Below are 19,034 nucleotides of genomic sequence, written 5' to 3' on the forward strand. Positions count from 1 at the left end.
TGCACCTCCATAAAGAACTCTCTCACTTGATGTACCAAGCTGCAAAATTAGACAAAATTGTAAGACAATGAACATTGAAAACTTAAATAAAAATATTATTATAGGTAAATAATGAGACAGAGAAAAATACATTGTACACTTGGGTTCCAGCTGCTGGAACAAAGTAAACACCAAAATTAGTTGCAGGCCTTTTATATCCAGTAGTAACAGCAAATGAGGTAGCATTGTATGGCCTCTTGTTGGTTAGCAAAGGTGGAACTTGACTAGAAAAAGCATTTCTTCCATTTTCAAATAGGGTCCCTCTTGCATTGGCTATTTTTCTTCCCAATCCTCTACAAGTCCCTCTTTGACCCTTACCAGAACCACCTCCCCTATCAGCACCACATTGACCACTACCCCTACCAGAACCATCTTCCTTATCAGCACTACATTGACCCCTAACAGAACCACCATCCTTACCAAAACCACCTCCCTTATCAGCATTATATTGACCCCTACCAGAACCACCACCCCTACCAGAACCACATTTACCTCTACCAGCAACACCTTGACCTCTACTAGCCACACTTGACACCTTTATTTAAGGTGCCCTTGGCACAATAGCTATGTCAGCACAAATAGATCCTAATTGACTGGATTGTGTAGTTGCATATGTATGAAAGGTGGAGTTTGGCTGTGAATAAATGCAACACAATATTTTCAACAGCTTATAATAATAATAATAATAATAAGCAGGAGAAGAATATTAAGACAGCGGAACATATATAACTTACTCTTGCTATCTGACTTTGAGTGTGGGTATCTCTTGGCATTGCACTGGTATCACCACAAGTAGAACTTGATTGTGGTGGTGGTGGATTTCATGAAATTGCAGAGTGAGTGCTAGGTTAAGTACTATTAATGCTCCCCATCCCATTCTAACAGACAAACAAAAATATGAAAAGTTAATAAATATGTTAACTTTACAAACTATTATGAAATTCATTTAAGGCTTGCCCTTTTCGCACACATAGTCTTGTTATGGCCAACTTGTTTGCACCTTGAACAGGTTATCTTGATACCTTTTTTGAGAGAGTTTGTCTTATTTTTTTGGCTCATCTTTGTTCTTTCTTCTGCTCTTGCCAAGTCTATCTGGCATCTTTCTTGGTTTTGGAGGCTCAATTGATGGGTTTGTGGTCTTTGGCTACATCCTCATATTGATAATTGGTTGAATGAAATGGCTATAAGACTTAAGAAAAGTTTCTTTCCTATACCAGTGCTCTACATGCTGATTAAGATCTTCATTCAAGTAATAATAAGCACAAATAGCATTAGGATAAGGAATACCTCTTAACATCTATAACCTACAATCACAATACTTCTTGTCCAAGTGAACAACAAATGTGTAACTCTCATCCTCAATTTCAAAATCATTAAATCCATTCCATAGTACTCTATACCTATTTGAATATTCCTAGTTATCTTTTAAAATAGTTCTTGTCATAGATGCAATGTCTGAAATCTATGTTTCTGTAAATTTGATCACATCTACATGTTTATTCACCATTTTATGCCTGATATCCTCTAACATTGTGATTATGGACTTGTGTCTAGCAGCTAAGATCCAAGAATTAAAAGTCTCACAAATGTTATTTTCTACAATATCACATTTGAAATGTGTTTTGAAATATGCCCTACACCAATAAGAAGGAGGATTAACCAACATGTCCTCAGTTATGTCTTTGACATTGTTTACATCTCCTCTCTAAACTTTACTTCAAAGCTTGCTTTTGCACATCTCTAAAACTACTTCCTTCTTTCTTCTCCTCTCTAGTGCACATATCAATTGCTCCAAATATGTCTAGCATACATTCTTCTCTCAGCATTTGATAACAAATTCATCAAAACAGGAACAAGGCCCCTGTAATAATATAAGTATGATTAAAACAGGAATTTTATTGAAAAATAAAGTCAAGTAATAAGAAAAATAATTAAGTAGTGGTACCTTTTATTGGTCTGACATTACAGTCAAGTCTTCACCAGTTCTCAGATTTAGATAAACAATCAGATACCTTATGAATCAATCGCAGCTATGTTTTATTTTAGTATCCACAACAGCCCATGCAATAGGATATATTTGGTTGTTCCTATTTTTTCCCACAGCAACCAACAACTCATCCTTACAAGCTCCTTTGAAAAAGCATCCATCAAAACCAATAATTTTCCTACATCCATCTAACCATCCTTGCTTAAAGGCATGAAAGCACACATAGAAATAAACAAACAGGTTCTTCCCTGGTCAGTTTCTTTGTCAATTTTTATCCAACAAGAATTTTCAGGATTTGTTTTCTTGATCATATCTGCATAGTCACATAATGTGGCAAATTCCAGCTTCCAATCATCCATATCATCCCTCATAACAATCTGTTTAACCCTATAATAAATAATTTTACATGCATAAAGACCCAATACCTCTCTTACCAAATTCTGAATTTCCCAAATCCTAATGTATGGCTGAGAAACAATTTTGTCCTTAAACTTTCTAGCAACCAGCTTTGAATCACACATCTTGTTCTTGTTTAGAGGAATACACTTGTGAATAGGGTTATAGTTAGTAACAATAAAATCACCTGAATCCCTATCACTAGAAGTAAACAGCAACCAGTTGCAATTAGCTGCAATGCACTTCACTTTTATTCTATGTTTTTCATTAGGTTTTAACTTCAACTGCCTTCAATAATCTACAGCATAATCTGCAACAGCTTTTCTAAACTATTTTGCATCCTCAAAAATTATTTCAAGCTCAAACACAGCAAACTCACAATTTTCATCATACTTAATTTTCTTGCTGCTCCTTCTTCTAGGTAGATCTACTTCTGTAACAGCATCTATATCTATCTCTTCACTATCTTTACTCTAATAGTCAGAACTATCAAGATATTCCTTATCTCCACTTAACTTTTTAGCATATTTGGTAGCCTTATTTTTTTCAATATCCCCAAAGCCTCTATCTACACAACCAACAACTCCCACTGGTACTTCTTCAATTTCAACAACCTTTTTTCTTGCTTTTTGGTTTCTTTATTTATTGTTGGCTTTGTTTTTCCTTCTTTCTTATCTAAATCCCCCAACTCCTCATCAATATCTGAGTCATCTTCTGAAGGAATATCTCTAAGATCTGAATCACTACTCAAATAATTTGATAACTCACTTTCTATAGTAACATCTTATATATGGATATCTTCTACGTCAGCCTCATTACCTCCTTCCACACCAACATCTTCTAGGTTAATATTTTCTATATGGATAGCTTCTACATCAGCTTCATCACCTCCTTCTACACTAACATCTTCTAGGTTAACATCTTCTACATGAGTCTCTCTCTCTTGACCTAAGTTAACATTCTCTATCTCAATATCTTTTAGGTTAAAATCTTCTAGATCAGCCTCCCTCTCTTTCTCTACTCCAACAGTTTCTTTCTCTATGTTAGCACTATCATTAACACCAACACTTTCTGTTTCTAGGTCTACACCCTCAATAATATCAGGTACAGGTAAAAAACTAATGGGACTATCAAGGTCAAGAATTTATTCATCTAAAATATGATAGACATAAAAATTAATAGAGTCCTCATGTTTTAAGTCTTTAACTAGTTCAAGGAGATGTCAGTCAGTTTTAACTAAGTTGAACTATTTAGTTACTGCATCTTGATAATAAAACCCCCTAATAGTTTCATACCCTGATTCGTTTATATAAAATAATAATTTTCGGTGTGGAAAAGTGGTCCTTGTCAATGTACCTTATTTTTGGCACACAACTCGCAACATATGTAGGGAAACCCGTATTGGAAAAGCCCCCCCCCCCCCATGGTGAAATTTTGTGAAAATTATCTCCATTTGTTACGTCACCTGCAACAAAGGGTAAAAATTCAAAGTTAGTTAACGAAATATACCCAAAGTATACACTGTAATACCCCATATTTCTCAAACTTAACTTAGCTCAAAGTACATGAGTCATCTTATAAAAAAAAATTTAATACTCAGTATTTTTCAGTTTAGAGCCTGCTATTTTGTAGGAAATTCAGTCAGCTTTCTAATGATATAAAATTCGCCCAAATTAGATACCTTGGCGAAGAGTTATGGCCAATCTAGTGAAACAGTGTACCAACTGGCACTTCAGCGCATCGCGGAGCATGACAAAATTGGAATTGTCAAAAATCAGTAAGCCTCCACGATCATGGTGCGTCGCGCCAAGGCTCATATTTACAATTGTCTTTTTTCAGTGTTCCAACGTGATCCCACCGCGTCGCGGTGAAATTCCAGGTCGCACCCAGCGTTGCAACGCGATTCCACCGCATCGCACCACCAACCACATTCCTAATTGTTAGTTTTCAGTGGCTTGGCGCGATAGTGGCGCGTTGCGCCAACATAAAAAATCAGGATTTCTCATACAGTTTTGAGTTTTAATTTGAGGGTACTAAAGTCTTTTTCCCTCACCCCCAGTCAGCCTAAACACGTAATTAAGCCCTAGAAGAGCACAAATTGCTCATTATTTCACTATTTTCTCAAGAAACAAACCATTCTCTCTCAAAGGGGCTAAACCCTACCTTCAAGAAATCAAGAGCAATCTCTAAGGATTCACCAAGAACTTCAAGAAACTCACAAATTAAGCTACGTTAGGTGTTCAATTATGGGTCCCTTTTACCCATAGAGTCTAAGAATCCATTTTTAAAACTTCAAGATTTATGATTTCCATGCTTGGAATTGAATATATTTATGTTCATTATAGTAATTGGGATCCAATTCATGTTTAATTATAAGTTCCCATGAAATTAAGATAGTTGTGTGGTGAATTATATGAATTGCATGCTTAACCCTTGAAATTGAAATTGAATGTTGTATTCATGCTTACATGTGTTGACCATCATCATGTGAAATACTTCATGCTCCCCAAGTGTTTGCTAAAATGTCTATGTGAAATAGATAGTGGAATCTTGACATGTCATTATATGGTCCAAATCATGTATAAGCTTATGTCTTACAAGTGTTTGATGAAATATCTCTATGGATGAATTATGAACAAGTAAATATTGTTATGTTATTCAAGATTATATTATGCTTTACTTTTCATGAAATCGAGTCCTGGGGGTATTTAATACCCGATAATTTAGTTGTATACTTAGAGCCAGTGTCAGTTATAGAATAGTATCAGTCATGTCACGATCAGTAGTATTCTCAGACAGTTACAAAACTTAGTAGAACTCGATCAGTTACCGAACTCAGGAAAACTCAGTATTAGTCCAAGTCCAGTTCAATATACTCAGATCAGTGTCTTTCAGTTGGGAGTAGGATTCAGCACCGAGTGAACCCAAGGATGGGGGCTCACCTACCAATAGAGGGTGTGATCTCTAGAAGCAATCCTTATGTTTCAGAACTACATAGCTAGTGTAGGTTGAGACATCAAACCTGCCAGTTGAGGGTTGATGAGGTACTTTACCTGCCAGTAGAGGGTACCACCGTTCTCGTTCAGGACATCTGCCAGTAAAGGATGACTCTTCAGTGTCTTTACCTATGGCACGGTAGTGACACCCTTCCAACTAGGGTCCCAGGTTGGACCCCAACTCAGTTATCTTATTTGGGGCATATCGGTTAGATGATTACCTCCCACAGTCTCAGTTTCAATCTTCATAATAGAACTCAGTTCAGTTCTACAGAATCAGGACTGTCAGATACAGTCAACCAGTATCAGTAACTCAGTTATCAGTAACTTCAGATATCAGTTACTTAGTATCAGAACTCAGGACTTAGCTTCAGATAAGCTTAGTCACAGTATTCATTTATATGTACATTAGTCCATACTCAGTTTTTACAGCAGTATCAGTTATCCATGTACTCTCATGTTCAGTTAATCTATATCATACGGTCAGTTATTGTTCATGTATATGAACTTTTGCATTCAGTATTACCTCATCTAGCATACCAGTACATTTCACGTACTGACGCATCCTCTTTTTTTGCGCTATGATGTCTCATATTATAGGTTTGAATGCTCAGGTTCCTGACCGTACATAGGTAGATTCAGATTCAGTCAGTAGCAGTAGACTTAGCAGTGAGTCCTCGCCATTCGATAATATTCTATTATTTCATTATTTCGGTAGACTCGGTATTTCAGTAGATGGATTTAATTGGAAGATTGTCCCATCAACTCCACTTTCAGACAGTTTCAGTTAGAGGCATTTCAGACTAGTTTTCAAATAATGTTCAGTTTTACAGATTGTTATTTCAGCTGATACACTTTAGCAGTATTTACAGATTTTGAACCTTATGGCATTTCAGCCTATTTTTCGCATTTATTACAGTATCATGTTTCAGTGCTCACAACAGATATCAATCATAGGTTAGCTTGTAGTCCTTCGGGGTCGTAAGCATCGTGTAGCATCCGGGGTACAGACTCGGGGCGTTACACACACTAACAAGCTAAAAGCTACAACCTTTAATGCATGTTAAGAAAGTAACGGAATATTCCCAAAAGCACAACCCTAACAGTGAAATATCAAAACCCTAAAAACTAAATTATGCTAAAATTCAACAAATTTAACAAATATAAATCATAATAACACTTACGCGAGGAAGATTTGAGCAAAACCCCTAAATTTCTTCTTCGATTTAAGTGGAATTTTGGTTAAATTAGGGTTATTCAAAGAGAGAGAGAGTTAATGTCGGGGAGAGAGAAAGTTATCTGTCCAAATGATCTTTTGACCATTTAAATGTAATAAGGCAAGTATATGTGGATTTAAGTAATACACGTGGAGAGGTTTAAGGGGAATTGCTTTCCACATCAGCAGCGTTTGGACACACACGCATGGGACCTGGTGAGAATAGGGAAACAAATGCCCAATTGGATCAAAATTCGGGTGGGTTAGAGGCTTGATAGGTACAGGCCATAGTTGAGGGTCGTCTAAGTGAATTTTCGAGACAACTTTGGGAGTCTGTCGATGACTTAAGCCTATATATTTAATTACAGTAATTTTCACTTTTTTTAATACAACAAGATGAAATAAGCTATTCAATTTTGTTGAGCCTATATATATATATATATATATATATAATCTTTAGATACGGACAGTATTACAGTATCTCAAGTACACTAAGTTGTTATATTAGATCTTAACTGAAACAGGAAGGGGCATGTTCTTGTCTTGTTATATTTTCCTCAATATAAGGGAAAGTTATTGATGAACCTCTAGTCAAAGCCATCTGTGTTTTGTCTATTTTGCAATTTTGGTTTCATATAGTCCGTGATACATGGCAAAAAATTTTGTCTCTATACATGATCAGTTCGAATATATTGCTGATCTGTGTGATTATAAAGTTCCAAAGTCACAATTCTCAAAGCATGTTTGGTATCACATATGCATTCATGTGTAGTGAATTTATATTTTTAAAGTATGACTTATGATTTGTGTTATGACAGCTTAAAAACTGAGTTATTGTCTTGAAGACATTAGACAATACTCATCTATTGATCCAAACTTCTATACTAATTTCATGGATCTATATATTTATGCCCTCCGTTGCAAGTTTATGCAAGCGGGTTCTTCAAACTGGATTTCGAAGTAAGAATAGGACTTGCTAGGGAGATTTGCAAGCGGGTTCTTCAAACTGGATTTCGAAGTAAGAATAGGACTTGCTAGGGATATTTGCACAAACATAATCATTTTATACAACTATGTGCTAGCTATGTCCGTACGAACATATTTTTGAAAAAGATTATGTCACTTGAACTTATGTCTGCTATAACTTTTAAGAACCAACACAAAAAACACTACCTTCAAAAGGAACACCTGTTACAAATTAATCCACTGACTATCATCATAAAAAAATTGAAAAATAACATAAACATACATCTTAATTTATCATAGTTACACAAATCCCACCCTTACAAAGTAATTACAAAAATCTCAACCAATTATGTATCTTTGTTGATGTATCGGAAGCTAATTATGTATCTCGACCAACCAAAACCGAAAAAAAATGTATCGGGAGCTAATTATGCATCTCGACAGACCCAAAATCGAAAAAAAATGTATCGGAAGCTAATTATGTATCTTTACAAAGGAAAACACGTGTTTTTTTTGGTTGCATTATGTATCTCGACAGACTCAAAATTGAAAAAAATACATCGGGAGCTAATTAAGTATCTTCGTTGGATATATCGTGAGCCTATTATGTATCCGGACAGAGCCAAAATCGTGATTTTCTATAATTAAGCAAAATATCAAAAAAATTTATCATTAAGCTCCAAACTGTCAAGATTTATCTTATTTTTACAAAAATATTGGGTTTATAATGGCCTTTTTAAGCCCAAAAAGGGCCACCTTAATGAATGGGCTTCTTTCTTCAGTTCTAGGAGGTGGCCCAACAAGACTGGATAGGCTTTGGTTGTATCTTATTCTAATTTTTCGCTATCATATTGGGCCTTGTATCTTGATACTGCATGCATAAACGTCATTCTATTCAAAACAAGTCTCGCTACATGTGCATAAAGGTCTTGCTATCCAAAATAAGTCTCTCTACCTCTACGAAATAGGAGTAAAGTCTTGATACATTCAATCGTGATCTCCAAACTTCACGAGTATATTGTTGGGCATAAAGTCCGTTCTATACGAAGATACCATATGGCCCTATTGATTCATCTAGAGGGTCATAATTGGGGGTTTACATGACCGGGTTGATTTGCGTATTTTAAATATCAAACTCAATCATTTGTCGTATTTTTAAATCTACTAATCAAACCAAACAAATAAAATTTGATTTTTTCAAACTCAGATTTTTTCGGAGTTTTGGGATTTTTTTCAGTAAAAGCTTCATACAAATATATAATTAACTTCGTGTTAAAAAATTTCTTTAATACTAGATAGAACTATTAAGCGCTTAAGAAAATAACACAATATGTAATGAGTTGTGACTATAAATATTCAAAAAAAAAAATCATATAAAATAAATATTGCATATTAATAAATTATAATAAACATTATCATAATTTAAAAATATTAAGTCATGCTAAAATAAGTCTAGTAAGTATTAATTACATGACTAAATATTAAATAAAAAATAAATGTAGGTTATGCTTCATGTGAAATTAAAGAATAGATATCCAACATCATTATCATTCCCAGTGTTATAATTGACTATTTCTGTTAGTATTAATAATGATTTGATCTTTATTTGAGTTACTAATATCTATGAGCTATAACACTTATTGGATCATTCACAATTTTAAGTTTAAAATTGAACTGATATGTTGAAAGATAAAAGGCAATGAAAACGTTTAAGAAATATTTATAAATTACATCACACAATAAATATTTTTATGTATTAAATATTTTTAAAATTTGTATAAATGTAATATCGAATTGATTCGATTTTTTTTAATTAAAACCAAGCCAAATCAATTATAGTCGGATTTTTTTCAAAACTAAATCAAGTTCAATCAAATCATTAATTAGATTTGACTCTATAATTTGATTTGATTTTCGATTCTACTTTGATCACCCTTTTTTCTTTTGGTAAACACGATGTATATATGCTTCAACGTCTTACATGGAAATTGTATGTTGACAACCCAACGTTACAAACATCAGCAGCAGTAACAGCACAGCTAGCGCTGGTATTTACAACCTGACAACTACGGTCAGTAGTATTAAACTAAAATTAGTCAAATGTATCTATTTTGACCCTTCGGCAACTCAAATCTCCATTTTTATCAGATCTCAAAATATTCTTTACGGATGCAGGAGGTTCTCAAATAGTTGCATTCATCCGTGCCAGTGCATGAGCCAACTTATTTTATTCTCTGTACACATGTTCCAGTAGCGGATTGCCTAATTTATGCATCAGGCACCTGCAATCAGACATTAAGGGTGAATCATCAAGTGATATATTGGATACAGATTGAACAATTTGAAGGCAGATAAAATCTAAATCTTCTTTTATACACTAGTGAAATTTTATGCTTCTCTTGTCATCCTAAATTTCTATCTAAATCAGGGGCACGAAAATAAAATACTCTTTTCCTCTGTTTGTTCATATAGTATTAAATTCTGCGCATAGCATAATATTGCAACTATTCTTATTTCTATTCGCGGTCAGTTGAAGAGGAATATAGATGTTATAAATCAACGAGTAAGCATTTAATTTGAAAAGAACATATTTTTGTGTTCACAAAATGGCTCGATGAACCCTTGTACTATATCCGTTTTGTAATGTGGATACTCCTACTTACATGTTTGTCATCTGAATCTTTGAATCCATTAAAAAGTAACATTTTAAACCTTTTGATCGTTGACCGACCCTATATGGCATTAAAATGGTTGTGTAGGACGAAACGCGTCTAGGCATGCGCCTGGGGTGCGAGTGAGGTTCATTTTTTGATCAATTTTATATTAAAATAGTTAAAAATAATTTTTAAAAAAGTAATATTAAATTATATTTTTAAAAAAGAGTTGGCCACCACCACCAAACTCCGATCAAAGTTCCACCACCACCACCATCACCACCAAACCATCACTTTTCTTATCCAAACAGAAAATCCATTCAAAATAAATGAAAAAAAGACTAAATTTTGCTTCTACGCTAACATTAAAAAAAATTAGAGAGAAAAATTGAAATATAATGGAGATGTGGCTTGAATTTTCCCCTATAAGGAGAAAATACATAAAAAACGCTCAGTAATTTCAGCTTCGATCATCTGGGAAAATATCCATCACTTTCATCTCAATCACAAAATTAAAAATTTTCAATAACAAAGTTCAAATTCTTAATTGTTGTGTTGTATGTTGTTGGTGTTATAGAAGTAAGGAAGAAAATATGAGTTGGATTGGTTGTTTGTTGTTTTGTTTGTTGAAAATGAACGAAAAATATGAAGAATCGGGGATGGTTGATGTTGCTAGTGCGAGGTGAGGGTGGGGGGTGGGGACGGGGGAAATGGCCTGGGGAACTGGTGGAGGGCTGGGGTATGGGACGGGGGAAAGGGGGTGGGGAGTGGGGGAATGGTGGAGAGGGGGACTAGTGGGTGGGGAAATGAAGAAGAGGGTCAAAATTTATTTATTTATTTATTAAATTTATAATTATTTCAAAAAAATAATTAAAAGGTAAATTTAGTTTTTTTTTTTTAAATTTTAATTTCTTATGTGACACTAAATATAGTATTTAAAATGATGTGAAAACTGATATGAAATTTAATACAATATTTAAAAATGACGTGACTACTGACGTGAAAGTGAGTGTGTTACACACACCTAAATAAGATTTAATATTTTTTAATAGATTTAAGGGTTCAGATGACAAACATGTAAGTAAGATTATCCACATTACAAAACGAACATAGTATAAGGATCCACCAAGCCATTTTCCCTTTTTATGTCCTATGTAACTTGAGTAAATGTAATTTGACATTGATAAATTCACTAGACTGTCACTTTCCTAATTAGGTGTTTTTCTTCGGGAGTGACAGCAACAAGAACAAATTTAGGACTACTTTTGTAGGGTGAATTAGATAAAACAATACATGTATTAGTTTTCTGTAGTATTAATATCTTATTTGGTATATTTTTAAAATTTATGTATAATTAATATTATATTAGTTATACATTCTATTATATGTTATGCTATGCATAATTAAGACGTGAGAAACCCTTGGTATTAGCAATGCAATGAATTGAAGTTTGGAGCCTAAAGGATAAGGGTTTTTTATCAAAAATTTCAAAGGGGCATATCAAAATTGAAAAATACCAAAACAGACAAGGTAAACACAAGTGATTACCTTATTCATTAAAAGTTAACGTCGTTTGGTTACATGCTAAAGTGTAAGGTAAAATCGTGATTTTATCTTATAAGATAAATGAATCCTCTTACCTCATATTACCTTATTTGTTAATGAAAGATTAAGTGAAAAAGTGTAAGGTAAAATCGTGAGTTTTAATATACAAAATCAAACACTGCATAAGAAATAATTTTAATATAACTAATACTTACATTTTTAATATGAGCATTACTAATACAATATATTTTATATTATTTTTATATATTCTACGAAATAATCTCTTAACATAATTTTACAAATAAAATTTGAGAAGAATAATATAGAGAATAGATGGGTGATAAATCACTCTTACTTAAGGTAGAGAAAGTGCTTCAAAGAGTAAGAATCAAAATAAGTAGCACTCAATAAACTGTATGAGTAGAAGCATCTTGGGTTGCCTCAGGACAAGAGAAATCGGAACCATGGTACCCTGCATCATTCCACATGCTTTATTTATTTTTCGTTACTTGTAAAAGAAAAAAAAAACATAACAAAGAAAAATAATTGGTTTGCTTTTTTCTCAATTCACATGGTTTGAACTTTGAATGTTAAAGGTGGATCCCACTCCACCCAACCCCCCATTTTCCTTTACTTTTTCAAACCATTGCGACTTCTTCGAACATGGACGTTATTTCACAATCAAAGCCAAATTATATTAAGATAATCCTCTCTAACCCTCCGTTTCATTTCACATTTAACAAAAAGGAAAATTAAAGAGATTTTGGCATATACTTCCTCCATTGTTTTTATAAATGCTTCTTTTGAATGAAGATTTTAATTCTAAATAAATGTATGTTCAAATCTTTAGAAAATTTTAATCATTCAAGCTGAATAAATTAATTATAATTTTTTAAATATGTTCTTAAATTTAAATATAGTTATTAATATCAACTTTGATAAAGTAAACTTTAATTTTTTAGGAGACAGTAATTTATTAAAGAATATACTGAAGCCAAAAGGAACATTTATTTAGAAATAAAGAGAGTAATTATTTTTATACACTAATAAACAAATAGTGTCTGAGTAATAAAATGGTAGCCAAATGACACTAAAGTGCTCCTTATGTGTAAGGCTGAGGTAAGGATCGAATCATAAAGATTATCTTATATTTTTGTAAGAGGTTATTTTCATGATTTAAACTTGCAAATTTTAGATTAAATGACAATAAATTTATCAATTACTTCGATAATTTTTTTTAATATAAAATAATGAGTCACATAAATTAAGATTGGCTAAGTAAAAGCTTACAACCTTAAATTTTAAGAGTTTTAAATTTTGTGCATCGCCATTGTACAAAATATTTTATACTATCAATTAACTTGATCTGCTATTGCAGATTACTCAATTATTTACATAAAAATTAAAAAAAAAATAATTAAGTAACCTTTATAACAAGTTAAATTTACCTAATAATGTAGAATATTTTATACCATAACTATGCACAAAACTTAAATTTAAACTTTATGTCCAAAGCAGTAAATCTTGAATACGCGTGGTACTAATTTTTTTTGGTTAAAACTTAAAACTAGTTGCTAGAGTTGCCAACTCTATGGCAGCTGTATTTCCCTTTGATCAATGAAACCAAAGCTTTTTTAACATCTTTCCACCCACAATAATGTTTGTTAGGCCTATTATTTTTTACCACTTTTGTCCCGTCGGTGTGTAATAAAAATTAGTATAATAAAGCACACACCGTTTTAGTTGCGTCCACCAAAGTACTATGCACTACTTCTTTCATTTCTTTTTACTTAATTTCCTTATAATAAATAATTAATTTAATTTAATTATTTAATATATAAATTAAGATTTTTTTATATTACTTTAACATTAAGTAATTATATAAAATATTAATAACTATTAAAGTAGAGTAGTTAAATGTATTAATATTTTTGTTATATGTGAAATTTAAAAAAAATTAAATCATAAAAATCTACCGCATATACTAAAATTTTCACTATGCACAAAATTTAAAATGAATTAAATCATAAAAATCTATTATACGCATTCTTATCATTTGTTTTCGCTTGAGGTTATTTCAAACTCTTGACCTTATAATAACGATTTGTTAAAATATAATTAATAAAGTTAATTTAATAAAATATATTCAGAATAAATAATACTACTATATTTTGTTAAATGAAGTGCAAATAAACAGGTGTACTTGCATTTTGCATATTAAATTCTACAAAATTGGTACTTTCCCAAGTTCACTATCTACACTCAAATAACAACTTTATTCATTTTTTTCCTTTCATCAGTTTCTCTTTAACCAAAAATGCACACAAAAACTGATTCAGAAGATACAAGCTTAGCTCCATCATCGCCGGACAATAACCGCCGGCCGGTATACTACGTACAAAGTCCTTCCCGTGATTCTCACGATGGCGAGAAAACAACGACGTCGTTTCATTCGACACCCGTCATCAGTCCAATGGGATCTCCTCCTCATTCTCACTCTTCCATTGGTCGTCACTCTCGTGAATCTTCTTCTAGTAGATTCTCCGGTTCGCTTAAACCTGGATCCCGGAAGATTACTCCGTCCGCCGGTGGTGGTGGCGGCGTTGGTGGTGGTGGTGGGAGGAAAGGGCAGAAGTATTGGAAGGAATGTGATGTTATTGAAGAAGAAGGACTACTAGAAGAAGACGGGGGGAGGAAGTCGCTTCCCCGTCGTTGTTACTTTCTGGCGTTCTTTGTTGGGTTTTTTATACTGTTCTCGTTGTTTTCGCTTATTCTTTGGGGTGCTAGTCGTCCTCAGAAGCCCAAAATTACTATGAAGGTAATTCCTAATTTTTGTTTCCGATCATTATATAATTTTTTGTTTTGATTTCACTGTTGAGAGAGTAATTCCTAATTTTTTGTTTCCAAACATTTTGATTTCACTTTGAGGGTGATGCTTAATTTTTGTTTACGAGAGCATTTTGATTTCACCATTAGAGAAATTCCTAATTTTTGCTTTTGATCATTGTGATTTCACTATGAGGTAATTACTAATTTTTGTTTTCTATCATTTTGATTTCACTGTGAGGGTAATTTCTAATTTTTGTTTTCGATTATTTTGATTCTAAGAATAAGATTTTGATTTTGATTTTGATTTTTCAGAGCATTAAATTTGATCGATTTGGGATTCAAGCTGGTTCTGATGCTACTGGAGTAGCTACTGATATGATCTCCGTGAATGCTACTGTGAGATTTCTTTACCGGAATACGGCATCATTTTTTGGTGTACATGTTACATCATCTCCTTTTGATCTTACATATTCAGAACTCACAATTGGATCTGGAGCTGTAAGTATTTTCAACTAACTTTTATCCTAAATCTGAGCTCCTGTGGGTATCAACATGAATGATTTTTTTTTTCTTTTTCAATTTTGTTCATTTTTTTGTGAAATGGATTGGTTTAGTTGTTGTCAAGTGTTCAAGAGGTCACGGGTTCGTTCAAAGAGTCTAGCCTCCTGCAGAAATGCAGGATAAGGCTGTGTGTGGTTTGATCCTTTTCCAGGGTCCCGCTTTAGTTTAGTGCATTGGAGTGACCAAAAGATCACGGTTTCGAGTTGTGGAAACAATTTCTTGCAGAAATGCGGAGTAAGGCTCTTATACAATAGCCCCTAGTTGTCGGGTTCTTTCATATATCCCGTGCAGGGTTGGAGTTTAGTGCATTGGGAGTGACTCAGTGGTCATGAGTTCAAGTTGTGAAAATTGCCTCTTGCAGAAATGAGGGATAAATCTGTGTACAGTAGACCCTATTGGTCTGGCCATTTCTCAGATCCCGTGCACAGCGGGAGTTTAGTGCGCTGGGATTGATCAAGAGGTTGCAAGTTTGAGTTGTGGTGACAGAATTTTGCAATAATGTAGAATAAGCTTCTGCATAAATGCCCCTAGTGATATAATCCTTTTCCAGAATTCTGTGCATAACGGAAGTTTAGGCTACCAAGCTGACTTTTGATTTGCGAAATGTGTTTGATGAAACAGATGAAGAAATTCTACCAATCGAGAAAGGGCCACAGAGAAGTATTTGTATCAGTGATAGGAAACAAGATTCCATTATATGGAAGTGGAGCAAGCTTGACCACTCCAGCAGGGGCAACACCATTGCCAGTGCCACTGAAATTGAACTTCAAACTTCGTTCAAGAGCTTACGTTTTAGGCAAAGTGGTGAAGCCCAAGTTCTACAAGACAATTGAATGTTTAATAACTCTTCGACCCCAGAAGCTGAATGTTGCAATTCCACTAAAGAATTGTACCTACACTTGATGATTATTGAGCTATCAGAGTTGGTAAAGTTTTTATCTTTTTCTCAATCTTGATTGTCAACAAAGTGAATTGATAGCTATTGGTGCAGCTTGTCGTCTCTATCTTTACCCCACTTAGGAACTTTCTGTGGAGTGGAATATGGACAGGCTGTTACATGTTACAACAAAAAATTCAAAATATAGCTGTTACTGGATAATGGACAGAACAAGGATGTGAGAATTATTCGTTTCTCTTGTTAATTTATCATGTTATTATAATCTATATTACATAGATTGATTTGTTTATTTGTTTGAAAGTTGAATAGAACTTATTTTTATTATTAGTAAATTATTAGTGTGTTATACAAGTTGTTAATTAATAATGGTTTCTTGTGTGCTCCACCATCGGCGTATAAGTTTTAATATCAATTTTTTTAGTCACAGTTTGATGGGGACAGCGGTATTGACATTCAATAGTCCACTTAAAAAGGCCATAAAATCTGCAAAATGCAGATACTTTTATTTATGATGCTTTGTATATATCCTCCTCTATGTCTTGCTTTCAGAAGATGTTGCAAGAAAAATCAAGAAAAGAAGTACAACTGTTATTATACTGATGAAAGAAAAAAGAAGCAGCAGCTGTTCCAATTTTACGTTGGTGATATATTAGTCAGATACAACAAGGATTATAGTGGGATGAGTAGAACTCTTTCGTTCTTAATCAGAGTCTAGGATTTGATCCTTGAGAAAGATCTTAAAATCATGATTGGAAGCGCATTTTAATAAGTCTTACACGATGCAATTTTAAGTTAATCAGATCCAAAATCAATATTCAACACCGAGTGAAAAACTAAAACAGACGATATATAAGTTTGGTAGTTGCCAAAATTCAAAGATATCAAACGAAATCAGCTGTAAAGCATATGTTTGGCTCCTCGCTTTAAAGTGTGGTTGTCATTGTGTCACCTAGAGACATTTCTCATCAGCATTGTCTGATATGTGGAAGGGAGACAGTTAAGTAAAATAATTTATTTACCAAAAACGATTAAAGTGTACAAGGTCTGTGATGGTACAGCCACAAAACCCAGCAGGCATTAACACACAGTACCATACCACTAGTTCATAATGTGACTATTTCTACTAGGTCAGCTATCTTCAAGGATAGAAACTGAGTCTTGCAAGGGCACCTGCTAGACATTCATTTGACGAGCCTCTCTATACATTATCTCTTGGACAATCGTCCTAATGATCTATTGGGGTTTACTTTTCTTCGCCTTGAACACACTACTAACATCATCTTCGATAAGACATGGTAATAATACTGGTTGGATCCGATTATCAAATTGAGTTTAACAATGTAAAAGAATTTTAAAATTGAGACACAAGTAGGAAAGTAGTTGTTTATGTCTGCACATTTAGCTTATAAAAATTGCTTTAAGGGTCACATGGAGAATGAGGTCAAGTTCAGTTTGTCAGTAACGGATGGAGCACAGTCACGAGTATCCTCCTTCTATCTTAATTCAGAGGTAGGGGTAGTTTTACCTTTCGCTTACCACGACTAGATCCACGAGATAGTTGTCATCTCCCACCAACAATAGATATCAGATAACTCTGTACTATCATAAGTAGTAGTAATAATTTCTGATGTCCTAAGAAAATAGGTTTCAATCTTCAGAGCAGAGAATTTCGTGATTGATGATTGGATCATCAAGTTGTGATAGTGTTGGGGATGAACATTTTAAGAATTAATTGATGGGTATTTAACTCCATATATTTTACAAATTGGAAAAGTCATCCTAAATCAAGACTTCTATTTAGCTTTAATAGAAAATGACACGTGCTTTGAGAAGTAAGGCAATCAAGGAAACCAAACAGCCTCGGCTGTTGATGACTTCCATTTTCAATCAAGGAGGCCCCTTGAACTGGTCTCAAAAATATCTTAAGCATTTAAATTCCTAAGTTTGAATTGAACAAAAATACTTTACTCACTTCGTCTCATGTTAGTTCGTCATTTTTCTTTTTTACATGCATGTAAGACACTATAAATAAAAAAATAATTTTATTAATTCACCCCTTAAAAAACATTTTGAAAAATTTATAAACAACCATGAACACTTTAAAAAGGAATTCATTGTAAGAGTAATACGAGAAAAATGTGCTTAATGCTTTCTTGATGAAGTAAAGTGAACAACTAATATGGAGTTCACTTAATATGGAACAATTATTTTAAGTAAGATGATCAACTAATATGGGACGAAGGTAGTAGAATAATATCATGAAATTTTGGTGTGGAGCTCGAACTTTTGAGTAGTGTCCTTCTGAAATTTCAATTGCACTTGATTGAGCTGTTTTGAACCATTTTATGTGCATCAACTCTCTTTCTTGCATGAATAAAGTAGAAGAAGAAATTACACATGGTAGCCGCTTGTGATAGCACTATTTAATACATGTAAACCGATTTTTGAAGAGCTATTTAAAATCTAGCTACCAAGTAATATTTTGACAATTCAAACCAATGAGTCTGAAGTTACACTCTATCAGAGCCCAACTTCAAATTCGAAACTCTGAATTTGAACTGTATTCAAACTTCAAACATCAAGATTCATTTATTTTTCCATTTAGGATGTTTTTTGTTATATTAGTTACTTATTACTATAAAGTGACTAACCTTTAACTAGTCTTAAAAACTAATTATGCTTTAAATGGTACCCCGGACATTGGCTATTTCTGCACTTCTGTCGAATAAAAGTAGTGGCTCGTAGACGTAGTCCCTCTTTTACGATGTGGCTAAACTTTAAATACTTCGTCAACATTGTTCAGCATTACGGGCCTCTCGGATCTGTCATGGCCCAACTAATCAGGACTAGCCCAATTTACAACCCAGATCCACTTAAACTCCTCCCATCCCATGCACCCAATTCAACAATTCCTTAAATTACAGGGACCAAACAGCAAACGCATCAG

At 33.5% G+C, this 19,034-nt stretch overlaps 1 protein-coding gene and 1 non-coding gene across 2 annotated transcripts; one reads left to right on the plus strand and one right to left on the minus strand.

Annotated features, from left to right (window-relative positions):
* Positions 1 to 10,647: 10,647 nt before the first annotated feature.
* On the minus strand, positions 10,648 to 10,753 carry LOC124898334. Its single transcript, XR_007055307.1, has one exon. It is a non-coding gene; the product is annotated as a small nucleolar RNA Z103 (small nucleolar RNA).
* Positions 10,754 to 13,555: 2,802 nt separating this feature from the next.
* On the plus strand, positions 13,556 to 16,472 carry LOC107867162. Its single transcript, XM_016713295.2, has 3 exons — positions 13,556 to 14,617; positions 14,941 to 15,126; positions 15,811 to 16,472. Exons 1-3 carry the CDS (start codon positions 14,117 to 14,119, stop codon positions 16,090 to 16,092), a joined length of 969 nt encoding a protein of 322 aa, XP_016568781.2. The 5' UTR covers positions 13,556 to 14,116; the 3' UTR covers positions 16,093 to 16,472.
* The last annotated feature ends 2,562 nt before the right edge of the window (positions 16,473 to 19,034 follow it).

This window comes from Capsicum annuum, chromosome 4 (genome assembly GCF_002878395.1).
Source record: "Capsicum annuum cultivar UCD-10X-F1 chromosome 4, UCD10Xv1.1, whole genome shotgun sequence".
Classification (NCBI taxonomy): Eukaryota; Viridiplantae; Streptophyta; class Magnoliopsida; order Solanales; family Solanaceae; genus Capsicum; species Capsicum annuum.

Excerpts from the sequence above, each read along its gene's own strand:
- LOC107867162 (XM_016713295.2), top strand. The coding sequence starts at position 14,117 with ATGCACACAAAAACTGATTCAGAAGATACAAGCTTAGCTCCATCATCG. Across the intron at positions 14,618-14,940 it reads AGCCCAAAATTACTATGAAG|AGCATTAAATTTGATCGATT; the intron begins GTAATTCCTAAT and ends TTGATTTTTCAG. Across the intron at positions 15,127-15,810 it reads TCACAATTGGATCTGGAGCT|ATGAAGAAATTCTACCAATC; the intron begins GTAAGTATTTTC and ends TTGATGAAACAG.